The 15,591-nt window shown below is 42.7% G+C and overlaps 1 protein-coding gene across 2 annotated transcripts in view; it reads left to right on the top strand.

The window, feature by feature from the left end:
- ABCA13 (ATP binding cassette subfamily A member 13) overlaps positions 1–15,591 on the top strand; it is a 437,440-nt gene that overhangs the window by 222,974 nt on the left and 198,875 nt on the right. For both annotated transcript variants that reach the window (XM_064366685.1, XM_064366686.1), the window contains exons 39-41: positions 5,201–5,397; positions 11,146–11,303; positions 12,720–12,950. In XM_064366685.1, the coding sequence (XP_064222755.1) occupies positions 5,201–5,397; positions 11,146–11,303; positions 12,720–12,950 (586 nt within the window). The remainder of the gene's footprint in view (positions 1–5,200; positions 5,398–11,145; positions 11,304–12,719; positions 12,951–15,591) is intronic.

Here is a 15,591-nt window from a genome sequence, read left to right as displayed (position 1 = left end):
TTTAGATCCAGCATGCTCCCTATTAGTCTCCTAAACACCGCTTGGTTTCTTTAATGTGTAGCTTCATTAAAATGTGAGTTCGAGGGAGGTGGCATCCCTGCTAGAATCTTTAGAGTAAACTTGTGTCAAGATTTGGATCATTACTGTTTTGCCCTTAACTTGGCCTAGAGAAGATTAGCGTAGTCAAGAGAGGAACTTTGTCAGACCTTTAAGTCAGTGTGATGTTGTTATGTAGTTAATGTTATCACTTAGAATTCTGGAGTTCACCATGTAACTCAGGTTGGAGGCACATTTGTTTAATAGTAATGAGATCATTGAGGGCATAAGTGCAGGAAGAGTAGAAGACGGGACAAGGCATTGATCCCTGGACACTCCAGCATGCGGTGTGTGGAGAGATGAGTTGAAACCAGTCAAGCAGACAAGAAAGAGAAACCAGTAGCAAAGGTGGAAGACAAAGAAGTACATCAAGTTCACTAACGGTGAGGGAGTGATCCGTGCCTTAAATGCTGTTGAGCGTCAAGTAAAATGAAGACTCAAAAAATGGCCTTTGGATTTAGTGTGTAGAGGGCTCTAGTGACCTCCAGAAGAGCAATTTTAGAAGTGTGAAGGGAATGAAGGTCTTATTGGAGTCAGTTAAAGAGAGAATGGAGGAAGGGAAGTTGGCAGCAGCATATCTTCTCAGGAGATTTTCTGCAAAAAAGAGCAAAGAAATATGATGGTGTCAAGAAGGAAAAGTGAGGTCAAGAGGAAAAATGCTCTTCTTCCATTCAAAGAATTCAAAGACAGGAATAACAGCAGCATATCTGTACACGGATGAGAATGCCCCAGTAGAAAATAGATAATTGAGTTGAGCTACAGAGCAGGTGGCTTGCTGGAACACTATTCTGTATGGGACAGGGAAAGGAATCTAGACAAGAGACAAGGGGTTGTCTCTCCTGAGAGCACAGCAGGCTCCCTTACAATAGAAAGGGCAAAGGCTGAGTTGGTGAGTGTTTCCATTCAGCTTCATTGTTTTTCAAAATAAAGAGTGCATGCACAGAAGTGACTAACTAGTCAAAAGAGGATGCCTGGAATTGAGAGCCTGGAGGAGCTGTGGTTGTTAGAAATTACAAGGTCTAGGATGTACCTCAGTTGTGAGTAAATGGGATTGGTGGAGTGAAGGAAGGATATGCTACATCAAATACAAATAAAATCTCTAAGAACAATGACAAGAGCAGGGCTGAAGAAAGAGTGCACAAGAGCAGACTCAGGGATGGGTAGATGACAACAATGATACCACCACCCAACAGTGGATGATATGCTCAGATGACCTGACATTCAAGGCTGGGGGCTTTAACAGAGGTGGGGAAGGTCACAGTGAGACAAAAAGAGTCACCTGCCCCTCATGGAGACTCAGTGAAGGAAAGAACCAGCAGTTACAGAACAGGATTTACAATGGGTATGTGTTCTGGCTCTAGCCTCTCTCTCCTGTATTATCTGAGGTTATTGTATGGTTTTCCCTGTACTTCAAGGACAGAATCTCTTTGTTTCTTGCATATGCTGTTCTTTCTCCCCCAAGTCCCGGCAAATGCTTTTCTTTTTTTCCTGAACATACTGTTCAAGCATCCCCACTTCACTTGCTCTCACTACCCATCTGACTGATTTTATATGCCACTTTCTCTGGAGTCAGAGGGAATCCCCATAGCACCTGGGACTTTATCATTACCCTACTTATATTTTTATTATAATTTCTTGCCTGTCTTTTCCACTAGACCTTGAGTTTCTTGAATCAAGGATAAGATTCGATTTATTTCTCTATACCTAGCAGGTGGCAGGTACCAGGCATTGTAGGGGTTCAGTAAACATTCCTTGAATAAATGAATGGATGATTAAAGAGCAGCATCTGAAACACATTCTCTGGTGTCTAATTGGGACAATAGGAGAAAATGTCTTTTCCTCCTTTCCCTGCTGCCTAGCAATGTTCTCAATTAGAGGATTATCCTGTCCTTTTGAGAAGGAATTTGGAAATGTAACTTTGCAAAATTATTTGCTTCTTTTTGGTATGTATAAGATCAATGACTAGAAAAACACTCGCCTCTGAATAACTTTCAAATTAAAAAAAAATTTCAACAGGTTAAAAACTTCTGACAGTTTTTAACTTCTGACAAATTGCTCTCTTCTTTAATTTTTGAGTGTGCTGTAAGCATCTGAACAATGCCTAGAAGCCAGCAGAGTGGAAATGGCTGGGTTTTGCAATGGGGTTCTCTCCCTGCTGCAATGATGGGTGTTCAGAGATTGTTGTATTGGCCCCGACCGATGCATCAGTGGCTTGGAGTCCTAGGAATGTGTTATACTATGCAAAATAAGTCAAGGACTTTTACTTGCATTGACCTTCATGGATATTATATTCACTGATTAAAATGCCATGAGTGCCAATCATCTTCAGCCTCCATGTCTGGTTCTGGGAAAACAGACCTTGTAAGACAAAGGGCTTGTTCTTGGGAAAGCCCAAGTCCACGTGAGGAGTGACACACTCAGCAGGCATATGATGCATGTCACAGGGACCCAGTGGATGTCAGTGTTTATTCTGGCTTCAGACTGCTAGTGTTTGAATGCAACTCCTCCACTTAGAGAAGTTTTTACAATACATATTATCTCTCTCTTGGGTTTTCCAAATATAATGTGGTCCTAATAACAAGAAGACCTTCATTTGGAGGTTATGTGGATTAAACTAATGTATATACTCAAAGCACTTAGAATAGTACCTATTGTGTAGATATAGGTCTAATAAATGTTAAATATGATTATTCAGGCCAGGAGCTAACATTTAAACATAAAATAAAAAAGTATCTGGGATTTCTTCTGTGGGAAAGAGTTTATGAAATGAATGAATGATATTCTTTAAAATAATATATTCTATGGTATTTTTGTGGTGTGATAGAAGGTTCTACTTTAAGCTGGATCTCTCCAAGACCAATAACTCACCATCTCCTGTGAGCTCCCCACAGCACTTTGTTTATATGTCATCTGTAACATTTCTCTCATTGTGTCCTAATTGGATATATACACATGATTTCTCTACAAAACTCTTATGTCCTGCAGAAGGACCTGTGCTTTGTTGCTCTTTGATGCCCCTACCCTTATATGCGATATGCAACCAGCATCTTGATGCTATAGACCATTTGTGCAATCTTGCAAGAACTGATAAAATACATTTGAATGAAATAGGCTCATCATCACTCCTACACCTATCATTATTACCTACCACTCTTGGTTTCAGGAATCTTAAAAACCACACACATACACATACAAAAGATTGGGAGCAAAGTTGTCAGTAAAATGTGTTGTATATTGAAGTTCAAAGTGCATCAGAAAACAGGCATGTACTGAAAACAGAAGTAGAAATACAGAGTGAACCCAACTGGTCAGTTGAATGCTAACCAGTTGCATAAGATATAATAGACAACAGGCCCCAGCCTCTTTGCATAAATTTGATTGTAGAAGCATGGTTGGTCCCTTTTGCTTACATCTTGTTTGACGCTTGTGTAGTGAAGGTTCTGTGAAGGGGACTGCACAGGTGGGGACAAAGTGGCAGGGGGCTGAAAGCATTCCTGAGGCTCAATGCCAGGTGTATGAAGAGGAGGTGGGCTTCCAGCTTGGTTAGGGTGCACAATGAAGCAGCAGCAAGGGGCCACCCAAGATGGTACCATAGACATCTGAGTGCCCGAGTGGTGCCCAAGGAAGAAATGAAGAAGGAAGGGTTTGGGGTTGAACATAGAAAGGTAACCAGAACATGCACGTTTGAGAACATCTGACATCTTACTGACTTGTTTTCTTGTCTGTTTGTCTTCTCTGCTGACTGATCTCTGGTTAATGTGCTAAGTTCGGCTTAATAAATCCACCTTTTCTGCTAGATTGGAATCTCGCAGCTGGGAGGGTGTTGGGAGATTGCAGGGCCTGGTGAAATGGAAACATTTGTCTTCCTCCTTCCAAAAGGGTGTTGTCCACACTAGGAACACCTGAAAACCAGGAGCATAAATTACTACTATAAATTTAGGTTGAGATTTAACTAGCAGAAAATGCACTGTAAGACTTGGATGAAACATTAAGTGCCTAGAGTGAGCACTAAACACTAAGAAGCGGGCTTGAACTCTTTCTAGGTCAACATGGGAAGTATTTACATGAAAAATTTACTTAGTCATCAGGCAGACAATGGGATTCACCCAGTTCTTTGCTTGGGATGCTGGAATGTTCCAGGCCCCAACTATTCTTGAAGCTCCACTGTATGGAACCAGTCCAGTCCTCCTCTGCCTGTCTAGCCTCCTCTCTCTGGCTGCAGAATGGCACCTTGACTTCAGCACCTGGGTAGCAGGAAGGCAGAAACATGCCTGCAGCTCAGGGGAGAGACTCCACTTTTGTTTGAGTGGTCAAGGGAAGGTTTCAGGAAAACATTGTTTAAACTGGATCTCTAACAATGAGTAAGATGGTAAGTAGGTGATGAGGGCAGTAAGCACTCCTGTAGAGTTAACAGGGGCACAGTGGTGAGGGAAGTTATTTGTGAGAAAAGAGAGTAGATCCCTGGAGAGGGGTAACGTTTCACATAGGGAAGGCTTAGTGCTGGGTATCTGAAATCTGGAACTCCCAAGACTGAATGATCCTGCAACAGAACAGGAGACTTGTTCTTACATTATTAGCAAATGATAATTTGTACTTCGCACATGGCATTTTGTTGGAACACCTGCATTAATCAGGAAGGTGGGGTGATCCAGATTTAGTGCACAGAGGGCCAGGGAATGAAGGGCTTCTCTGGTGAGCAGTGGGGCTGGGCCTGCCTTGCTGCTTCTGACCACACTGGTGCATCAGCCATTCCACTATACTCCATACCCTGTAGAGGGATACAGGGCCTTCCTTGGCAGGAGCTATGAGTGAAATGAGAGACATGCTTCTCCAGAGAGGAGACAGTGCAAGTATTTCCAAGCACAATTCTTGGTGGGTATTGCTGGTCTGCATCACGGTTAGTCCCTTGGCATGATTCCATCTGAACCTGAAGAAGGTCAGTGCTGCTCTGGTGAGACTCACATGAGCGTAGCCTCCAGGCCTCCGTGATAGATTTGTGGTTTATAACGATCTCAGCCACTGTTAGTCATTATTTCTGGAGTGAAATTAGAAACAAAGCTTTCAGGTGTTCAGGGAGAAGAGTGACGTTTTATTCTAATTTCAGAACTCTTCAGGAGGTGGGCTTAACTCAGCATCAGCACAAACAGACCCGAGCTCTGTCTGGAGGCCTGAAGAGGAAGCTCTCCATTGGCATTGCTTTCCTGGGCACATCGAGGACTGTGGTTCTGGATGAGCCCACCAGTGGGGTGGACCCTTGCTCCCGGCACAGCGTGTGGGACATCCTGCTCAAGTACCGAGAAGGTAGGCACTGGGCCTCGTTCTACCTTCTCTTCCCACAATGTTGTGTTTCAGGAAATGCATTGCTATTGTATGGTAGAACCAAGATGTATCCCAATGAGGCTACATTATCCTTTTCAGAAAAACATGAATTTTTAGAAGTGCTTATAGGAGTATATTCATTAGATAACATCTCTATAGTGCTTAGAATTGCTTACTTTGTATTTGAACTCTCAATAACAGCAGTGACATCTATGTACATTATACATCATCGTACATGATATTAAGGGAAATTGTCTTCTTCTGGAAGCATAGTTTCTTAGAAGAGGCATCCCAGATTATAGGACAAGACTTCCTTGTCTCAGATGAAGAAATGAAGGCTCAGAGAGATGGGCATGTGATTTACTCACAGCTACAGAGGCAGTTTCCTGAACTGAGAGTGGACGTTGAGCCTCTGGTTAATATTTCTCACATCTATTATTGTTTCTTACTAATTCAGGACATTTAATGGGCAGTTACTAATTTCCAACTTCTGATTCTTTCTGCAATTCTGACAGCTAGGAAGTGTTGCTGTACATGTTTTCTATGAGAATACTCCCTTTTGGAAAGAAACATTGCAACAGTAAAACACATCTTGGTGCTGGTAAACAAGTGTAGCAATATCAGTGGCAGGATTAATACAGATTCTTATAAAATGTTATTTTGCTTTTTCTTTTGCCTTTTGAATATAAAACTTTCTTCTGACTTGACCTAAAGCCTCCATTTTTTTGGAGGTGAACTAGGATTTGCAAATGAAGAAATAAAATGAAAAATAACAAGAAAGAGCCCTTCCTTTTCTTAGTATTTAGAGGGCTGAGCCCACAAGTCTTGGACCATCAAATTCTATCTTTGGAGTAGAAAATATACTCCAGCCTGTCACTTAAAGCTTAATCATAGGCTGGAATCAGACAGGAGAAAAATAACTAAAAGGAACATAGAAGAACAGTTTGTTTCTTTCTGTCCCACAGTTTTGGTGGAATTATGGAAGGAGAAGACACAGATAGAGGTGGGGAAATTGGGCAAGCAGATGTGGCTTTTTGTTCCATTCTGGGGTTTGGCCTGGCCTGGGCAATTGCACTAGAAAAGTGCAGGCCACATCTGTGGTGCAGCCACATCAGAGTTCATGAGGCTGAATGGAATGCCAGGACCCAGTGAGGTACTGAGGGCTGGTATTCCCTACATTTTCAGGCCCATGAACTTTGACACTGAGAGGCAGGGCTTGCTAGGGATGCTGCCACAGAAGGAGGGGGCCCCTTGGAGTTAGCTGGCCAGAAGCCAGGGCTGAGATTCAGCCATCTGCAGTCAGCAGGACCTACTGTGAGGCCTAGACAGCCTGGGAGCACTCTGCTCTGGCCTGACCCCTTTGGACTCAAAGCACAAATGCCAAGGTGAGGAGGAGGACAGCACCAAGTGGTCTTGTTTAGCACCCAGACACCAGAGGAGGCTGACCACATTGCACCCAAAGATTCAAACCCTTCCCCATTGCCATGAGATCACCAAGACTCCTGGCTCCATTTACCTAAGTGCCCCTTGGGGAAAGACATAGAAAGGGCAGAAATGGGACACTGACCACCACTTCAAAAGACTGATTAAATTTTGAGATGAAACAATTTAAACTGGACTAAATAATTCACCTGCTACCCTGGCTGGGGGCTGATGCAGAAGATCAGTGGGAGATAGACAAATAGATTACATTATCTCTGCAACTGTGAATTGCAGTGCAAATTAAATACTGCAAGCCCACTACTCTTGTTTAGTTTAAAAATTAAAGATGGAGTCTCAAAGGTTTAGCTGACAGAATATTTTTGTAATTACATAAAGGTTATTTTAGACAGAAAAATAGATACAATGAAAGTCTCAGAAACAGACAGTTTTCTTCAGTTTCTGTTGTTATAATACAAATGTTTTCTCAGTGTTATTCATTGTTTAGCAATGTTTTTTGTCTTTGGAGAACTTTTTGGTATTGTCCCTGTACTGATTGAAGTGCAAAATCAATAGCATGTAAGCAATTAGATAGGCGGTATTGGAAGAAAAATGTGTTTTCAAGAATCAAAACGTATGGCTATTTCTGAAGTAGCCCAAACCTCTAGGTAATCATACAGCTCTGTGAGACAGATCTAAGGACTGTGCAGAAACGAACGTTCCCTGATGAGAAGAAAGAACTCTTCTGTCGGAACACCAGTGCACTGGGGGCTCCGTCTACCTGGAATGTTGTGTGTGTTTCTTGCTTAGTTATGTACAGTGAGGGCTCTTGATCAGCCCTGGTACCAGTATTTCTGTGTCTCCCATGGAAAAATAAATAAGGAAGCAAAAGATACCAGCGAAAACTGGCACGTCTCAACTAAATTTCTGTCCTGGGGAATGCACTTGCTCTACAATTCCCATGTGACCCTGCAGAAATGATCAAATGCTTCTGAGCGCCAGTGTTCTCATTTGCAAACATCTCACAGGATGTGAAAGTGCACAGTTGTATGTGAAAGTGCACAGCTTGGTATCTGCCATGTGGGCGCTCAATCAATGACAGGTTATCATTATTATTATTAAAATAGACAAGGGGTGAACGTGGAAGTGTAGCTTTTGGAGGAAAGCGGGCAGAACATATCATCTGAATCAGAGAGAGAAACAGTCAAGCAGTGTCTTGGGGAAAACAGCAACGTTGCTCTTTGAAGCTGGGCGTGGTGGCTCACGCCTATAATTCTAGCACTTTGGGAGGCTGAGAGGGGTGGATCACCTGAGGGCAGGAGTTCAGGACAAGCCTGACCAACATGGCAAAATCTCATCTCTACTAAAAATACAAAAAAATTAGCCGGGTGTGGTGGTGCACACCTGTAGTCCCAGATACTTAGGAGGCTGAGGCATGAGAACCACTTGAAACCAGGAGGTGGAGGTTGCAGTGAGCTGAGACCATGCCATTGTACTCCAGCCTGGGTGACAAAGTGAGACTCTGTCTTAAAAAAAAAAAATCTGGGAAACAAACAAACAAAAAACCAATAAGAAATAATAATACAGCTATAAAAAATAATACAAATAAAAACAATAGAGTATTACAACTATTTAAATGGTACTTACATTATATTATTAGCAGGTATTATATGTGATCTAGAGATGACTTAAAGTATATGGGAGGATGTACATAGGTTATATGCAAATACTATCCCATTTTACATAGGGATTTTGGTAGCTTCAGGGGTCCTTGAGTCAATGCCCCATAGATACCAAGGGCTAGATGTACGTATACATTGTGAAATGATTAAATCAAGCTAATTAACATGCCCATCACCTCACATACTTCTCCTTTTGTTGTTGAGATCACTTAAGATCTAATCAGCAATTTTCTGGTATACAGTGCATCATTATTAACTGTAGTCACCATGCTGCACAATAGATTACTAGAATTTATTCACCTGTGTCACTGAAACTTTGTGTCCTTTAACTAACATCTCCCTCCTTCTCCCTGCTCCTTGCCCCCTGCCCGCCAGCTCCTGGCAACCACCATTCTACTCTTTGCTTCTCTTTTGGGGATTTAGATTCTAGTTGACTTTTAGTTTTAGACTTCATTGTATGGGAATATATCATCTGAACTACATGATAGCTCTAATCAGAGTATCTAAACTGCCTGTAATCCTAGATCAGGGATTAAGCAAATTTTCTTAGCCTCAAAGTTCTAACATGCAAGGAGCTTGGCCTTGGGCCTGGGGACAGGGACACATATGTGGCAAGAACTGGTCATTGTGGACCTTCAAGCTCTGTTGCTCTTGGGTCCACCTTCCATAGTTTCTTTGTAAATACATTTTTTTAAAATGAAAGTCCTAGTCTTTTAAGGTGTCTCCTCTATTGTTATCTTTTACTTGTATTTTGTTTTTAATTGACACATGATAATTGCATATATTGATTTATTTTTATTTTTTAACTTTCGTTTTAAATTCAGGGGTACATGTGCAGATTTGTTCTATAGATAAACTTGTTTCACAGGGGTTTGTTGTACAGATTATTTCATCACTCAGGTATTCAGCCTAGTACCCATTCATTATTTTTCCTGATCCTGTCCCTCCCCACTCCCTCCACCCACTGGTAGACCCCAGTGTGTGTTGTTCCCTCTATGTGTCCATGTGTTCTTATCACTTAATTCTCACAAGTGAGAACATGCGATATTTGGTTTTTTGTTCCTGCATTAGTTTGCTAATCATGATGGCCTAGAGATCCATCCATTTTCCAGTTGTGGGTTACAGTGTGATGTTTTGACACATGAACACATTGTGTAATGATCAAATCAGGGTAATTAGTGTATTCACCACCTCAGACATTTACTTGCATAGAGTTAAAGACATGTTTCGCCTTCTCTCTTTGAAAATTTACCTTTGGAACAAGAATCAATCAATGTGTTTCTTTCTATTCAATAGAATGGAACATGTTGAATGGGGCTCAGCGAAAGCCAATGGGCAACGGCGAAGCTTAAAGCAGCAACATTGTTTAAAATGCAACTGAATCAACTTCACCAAAATGACTTCTAGTTCCTCTGGCCTATGCTCTTCCAAAACTAAACCTGAGGCTTTTTCTTTCCAAGCAAAAGTCATAAAACTTGACAAGACACTAGAATGCTTCGGGAAAACATTTGAACTTAGTATTTGTTTCTGCCAAAAGAGGCCATGGCCACTGGGTTCAGTAATCTCCTGCCAGAAACACCCAAGTCTCCCTCCAAGTCTCCCTGGCTCCCCGTGCCTGTCACTCACAACGTAACTCTCCTCTCTGTGGGTCATGGCTGCCGCAAGCTTTTCCAGGGAGGCAGTGTGTGTTCTGATGCTGCTACTTTGAAGACTAAGTATGTGTGGTTACCTCATCTCTGATTCCAAAGGGTATCAATGCGTATCATGACCATTTCAGATCTCTTTTTTATGATTGATTTCTGCCTTAACTCAGTGCTGTGATTTTCTTATTTGATAGCAATTTCATAAAATATAGCCTTCTCCCTACATACATCTCCCTTATCATCCAAAGGAAAATGAGGAGGGCCGGACACGGTGGCTCATGCCTGTATTCCGAGTAGTTTGGGAGGCTGAGGTGGGTGGATCACTGGAGGTCAGGAGTTCAACAGCAGCCTAGCCAACATCATGAAATCTTGTGTCTACTGAAAACACAGAAAAAAAAAATTAGCCAGGCGTGGTGGCATGCACCTGTAGTCCCAGCTACTTGGGAGGCTGATGTGGGAGAATCACTTAAACTCGGGAGGTGGAGGTTGCAGTGAGCCAAGATCATGCTACTGCACACTCCACCCTGAGTGACAGAGCGAGACTCCCTCTGAAGAAAAAAAAAAAAAAAAAGAATGAGGACTTTTGTATCTGAGGAGAGAGATGCCCACTCTGCTTTTTTTTTTTAATTTCTTTTTTCCATTCATTCAGTGATCTGCCTCTAAGCAGGAGAGAACAGGGGGCTGTGCACAAGCACTCTGTTTTGCCCTCAGTTTTAACCCCCATGCCTGGCAGAGCACCCACTTGGGTTCATGGGGGTGGGGGTGGGAGATCCGTGGAAACAACTGTAGAGGAAAGAGTTTCAGAACCTCGAATTGGCCAAGTGGCCTTGAGTAAGTCCTTCCTGCTGGACACATTTCAATTTTTTTGTTTGAAATTGGTAAGGATCTTTAAATTGTGCCCTGGATCTACCATCCTGAGGAAAGGAGGGAGGTCCTTCTGGGGTCTTTGTCCTGCCGGTCCTGATGTACCCTATGCTTGAACCCAGGTCGCACGATCATCTTCACAACCCACCACCTGGACGAAGCCGAAGCGCTGAGTGACTGCGTGGCCGTCCTCCAGCATGGGAGGCTCAGGTGCTATGGTCCTCCCTTCTGCCTGAAGGAGGCATATGGCCAGGGGCTCCACCTGACGCTCACGAGGCAGGTAAGGAATGCAGCCATTTCATCTCACCAAAGTCCCATTCCTGTCTGTGGCACAGGAAACAAGTGGCAACAGTTACACAGTAATAATGTCTCAGTAGAGGCTTTCTGTGCACAATGGCCCACATGCCAAAATGAGTGCCCCCAGGCCTGTGCAGGGAGCAAGCCTCTGGGAACCCAAGCATGCATTTGACCACTAGGAGAAAATACGTGAGGGGTCAGAATTACCTGATAGGTAACAGGAGCTGCTGTGAGTGTCAGGGCCAGGAAGTACATGACCTAGATATTCTACAAATATTTTTCCCTCCTTCTCTCTCTCTCTCTTTTCTTTTCTTTTCTTTTTCTTTCTCTCTCTTTCTTTCTTTCTGTCTCTCTTCCTTTATTCCTTCTTTCTTTTTGAGATGGAGTCTCACTCTGTTGCCCAGGCTGGAGTGCAGTGGCACAATCTCTTCATTGCAACCTCTGCCTGCCGGTTTCAAGCAGTTCTTCTGCTTCATCCTCCTGAGTAGCTGAGATTACAGACACCTGGCACCACACCTGGCTAATTTTTGTGTTTTTCAGTAGAGGTGAGGTTTCATCATGTTGGCCAGGTTGGTCTCAAACTCCTGACCTCAGGTGATCCAGTCGCCTCGGCCTCTCAAAATGCTGAAATTACAGGCGTGAGCCACCGTGCCTGGCCTAGAAATATTTTTCTGACAAAGATATTCCCTCTTAGAGGCTAAAGCTTTGCCAGAATGCAGAAGAGCAGGGAGGGGATAGAGCGAGTGGAGTCTGGCCTGAGAGGCCGAACCTGTGTCACATCTGTAGTCATCATTACCTGTGTCAATGGAGGTCAGGCAGTGGTGACTCTTGGGCTGGGATTCGGGTGTGTGGGAAGTCACCTCTCCACTCTTGATGACTGTATTTGACCCTTGGTGGCCCAAGAAAAGTCTGTCCCCAGCTCTGAGCCAAGGTTCCTATTTGCTTCCTCTCTAATTCAGCATGAATATCACCATCCCCAGGTGGATTCTTTCTTCTTTGGCTGAGAATTCTCATCTCCCTTTTAAGAAGACTCAACCCAGTTTCCTGCTGTTCAATGCTAGGCCCAGGACTTCTTTGTGACTCTGCCAGGGGATGGGGGCACTTCATGAATACAAACCCCAGGAGGCTGGCTATGGCATGCCCAGTAGCCAAGATGGGCACGTTAGGGGGCATGTGGGTATGTCCCCACCAGGTTTATCACTGCAGATCTATATTTTTAAAAAGAAACAAAAAAAATACAAGGTATCATTGAAATGCCTATTGCTTAAATGTGATATTTGATTTAAGCTTTGAAGTGGAGTTTTGATATAATTTGCTTATGGATCTACATGAAATGAGTTGATGTAAATTTGAATCAACATTCCTTACTGGTTTCTTTTTTCCTTTTTTTGGTGGATAGCCTTCTGTTCTGGAGGCCCATGATCTGAAAGACATGGCTCGTGTTACATCTCTGATCAGGATGTATATTCCACAAGCGTTTCTCAAAGATAGCAGTGGAAGTGAGCTGACCTACACCATTCCAAAGGACACAGACAAGGCCTGCTTCAAAGGGCTCTTTCAGGCCCTGGATGAGAACCTGTGTCAGCTGCACCTGACAGGCTATGGGATCTCAGACACCACCTTAGAAGAGGTACTGAAAAAACTGAAGCATGCTTTAATTATTTATGCTTTTTTGGCCATTCCACATTAAAGGAAGAGATGTGGTAAAGGAGAAAAGGTGGAGAAAATGTGCACTTTTATTTACATTTAAGTTCTGGTTAGTAGCATAGTAGGTGCTATGCTACTAACAGTAACTGAACTTAACACGCCTGACAGGTGATGATTGTTCTTTAACTGAAATGTCATTCTTTTAGCATGCTTATAGTTGAGAAGCTTGGTGCCTTTAATCCAGAATAATTCGGTGTTTAAACAGTTGTTAATAGTGGATGATTACTGGTTGTAATTCTTCATGTAGAGGTGCCCTCCTCTATCTGCTTCTGTTTGGGAGCCTCTGGCCCCATGCATGGTCTCCGTGATGTGAGAGGGTTTAGCATGGGAATGGTACAGACGCCTGGTGAGCTCCCATCCCCCAGGTCCCACCTTTTCTCTACTGGATCTGAGGTGGATGAGACCACTCCACGTGGGTTCTTCATGGACTACACTCAATAACAGGCAGAATTAGGCATTTCCTCCAGGAGTACGTTGCTGTGTTGTGTGACCCAACCTAAGGCAAGCTTTGTTTGGGGTTCTTGAAGTTGGCTCTCTGTGTGGACAGTATTTGAGCTTAATTTTACATTGCTATTATTTACGTAAATGTTGCAGATTTAAAAAAAATCAAGTGCTGCAAGTTAAAATTTTAAAAAATCTGCAGAAGTCAAAGTCTGAACATTCAGGCGTGTGTTGGAACTGATTCCTTGGGTTAGTGATGCAGGAGGAAAGGCAATCTTTTGTGTGATAAATCAGTGTGGTCCCAAATAGATAGCAGCCATCACAAGTTTTCTCTATAATGAATAGTCATAAAAGATTGTGAAACATAGAAAAATAACATTACAAAAGCTTTTATACATAGAATATATTTGGTTCCCCCAAAGATCTGTAACTTACTATTCCTGTTTTAAGGTTGAGTAAGCTGAGGCTCACATAGGCTAATTTCTTTACCCCAAATCATGAAGGTCATAAATGGTGAGCTATACTTAGACCTAGGCTTTCTGATAGTTAGTTGAATTCTGTAAATGAGCCCATGCCTTTGTAGTTGATGCTCTGTATTCCATTCATCATCAGGACGGGAGTCCATCAATTCCCACTGTGTTTTAATAGAGCACATTAGAGTTTAAGAGACAAACAAAAAGCAGCCCAATAAACACGCATGATGAGTATGAGCTGTTTTCTAAAGCCAAAGGATGTGGTCACTGCATCTTTTCTTGCCTGGCTGTCTCTTATTTTCATTCTTCAAGTCTTGACATGAACGGCGCCTCTGCAGCGGATTCCCAGATTCCTCAGCATCAATTCTCTTCTGTGCTCCCCCCACCCGCCCTCACTGCACTCTGAAGCTTCTCTTCATGACACTTCTCCAAACTTGTTATGCATGCATCTCTGTCTCTCCCGTGGAAGTTGAGATCTGTGAGTGCTTGTATCTTCTCTGCCCACCTCCAAAATACCAGCAGTGCCCAGGACAGTTGCTGGCACTTGTAGTTGCTTAATATATGTTTTCTAAATGAACAATGTGCAGGACCCTTCTAAAGATTCATCCAGAAAGATTCATCCAGCTTCTGGGAGTAGCATGTTACAGTGGAAAGGGCATAAACTGTGCCCCAGACAGCTTTTTTTTTTTGAAGGGCTTTTTTTTTTTTTTAATTGTACTTTAGGTTCTGCAGTACATGTGCAGATCATGCAGGATTGTTGCATAGGTACATACATGGCAAGGTGGTTTGCTGCCTTCATCCCCCTATCACCTATATCTGGTATTTCTCCCCTCGTTATCCCTCCCCTCCCTCCCCACACCCTGCTGTCTCTCCCTTAGCCCACCCATGACTGACCACAGTATATGATGCTCCCCTCCCTGTGTCCTTGTGTTCTAACTGTTCAACACCCACCTATGAGTGGTAACATGTGGTGTTTGGTTTTCTGTTCTTGCGTCAGTTTGCTGAGAATGATGGTTTCCAGATTAATCCATGTTCCTATGAAGGACACAAACTCATCATTTTTTTTTTGGCTGCATAGTATTCCATGGTGTATATGTGCCACATTTTCTTTATCCAGTCTATCGTTGGTGGACATTTGGGTTGGTTCCAGGTCTTTGCTATTGTAAACAGTGCCACAATGAACATACATGTGCATATGTCTTTATAATAGAACAATTTATAATTCTTTGGGTATATGCCCAGTAATGGGATTGCTGGTTCAAATGGTGTATCTATTTCTAGGTCCTTGAGGAATCGCCACACTGTCTTCCACAATGGTTGCACTAATTTGCACTCCCACCAACAGTGTAAAAGTGTTTCTATTTCTCCATGTCCTCTCCAGCATCTGTCTCCAGATTTTTTAAAGATTGACACATTGAGATACCATCTCACACCAGACAATTCTTAATTCAAATCTTTGTCCCTCCTGAGCTCTAGAAACTTGAATAAATGCCTCAGCTTTTGTGAGTCTCCGTTTTTTAACTCTTCATTTTATTTTTATTAATTTTCTTTTCTTTTTTAATGAACAGGGTTTCATTGTGTTGCTCAGGCTGATCTGGAACTCCTGGGCTGAAGTGATTCTCCCATCTTAGCCTCCCAAATAGCGGGGAC

Source organism: Aotus nancymaae, unplaced genomic scaffold (genome assembly GCF_030222135.1).
Source record: "Aotus nancymaae isolate 86718 unplaced genomic scaffold, 86718_ANA_hifiasm-v0.15.2.pri h1tg000065l, whole genome shotgun sequence".
Classification (NCBI taxonomy): domain Eukaryota; kingdom Metazoa; phylum Chordata; class Mammalia; order Primates; family Aotidae; genus Aotus; species Aotus nancymaae.
The sequence above is the reverse complement of the archived record's forward strand: the minus strand, read 5'-3'. Positions and strand labels throughout refer to the sequence as shown.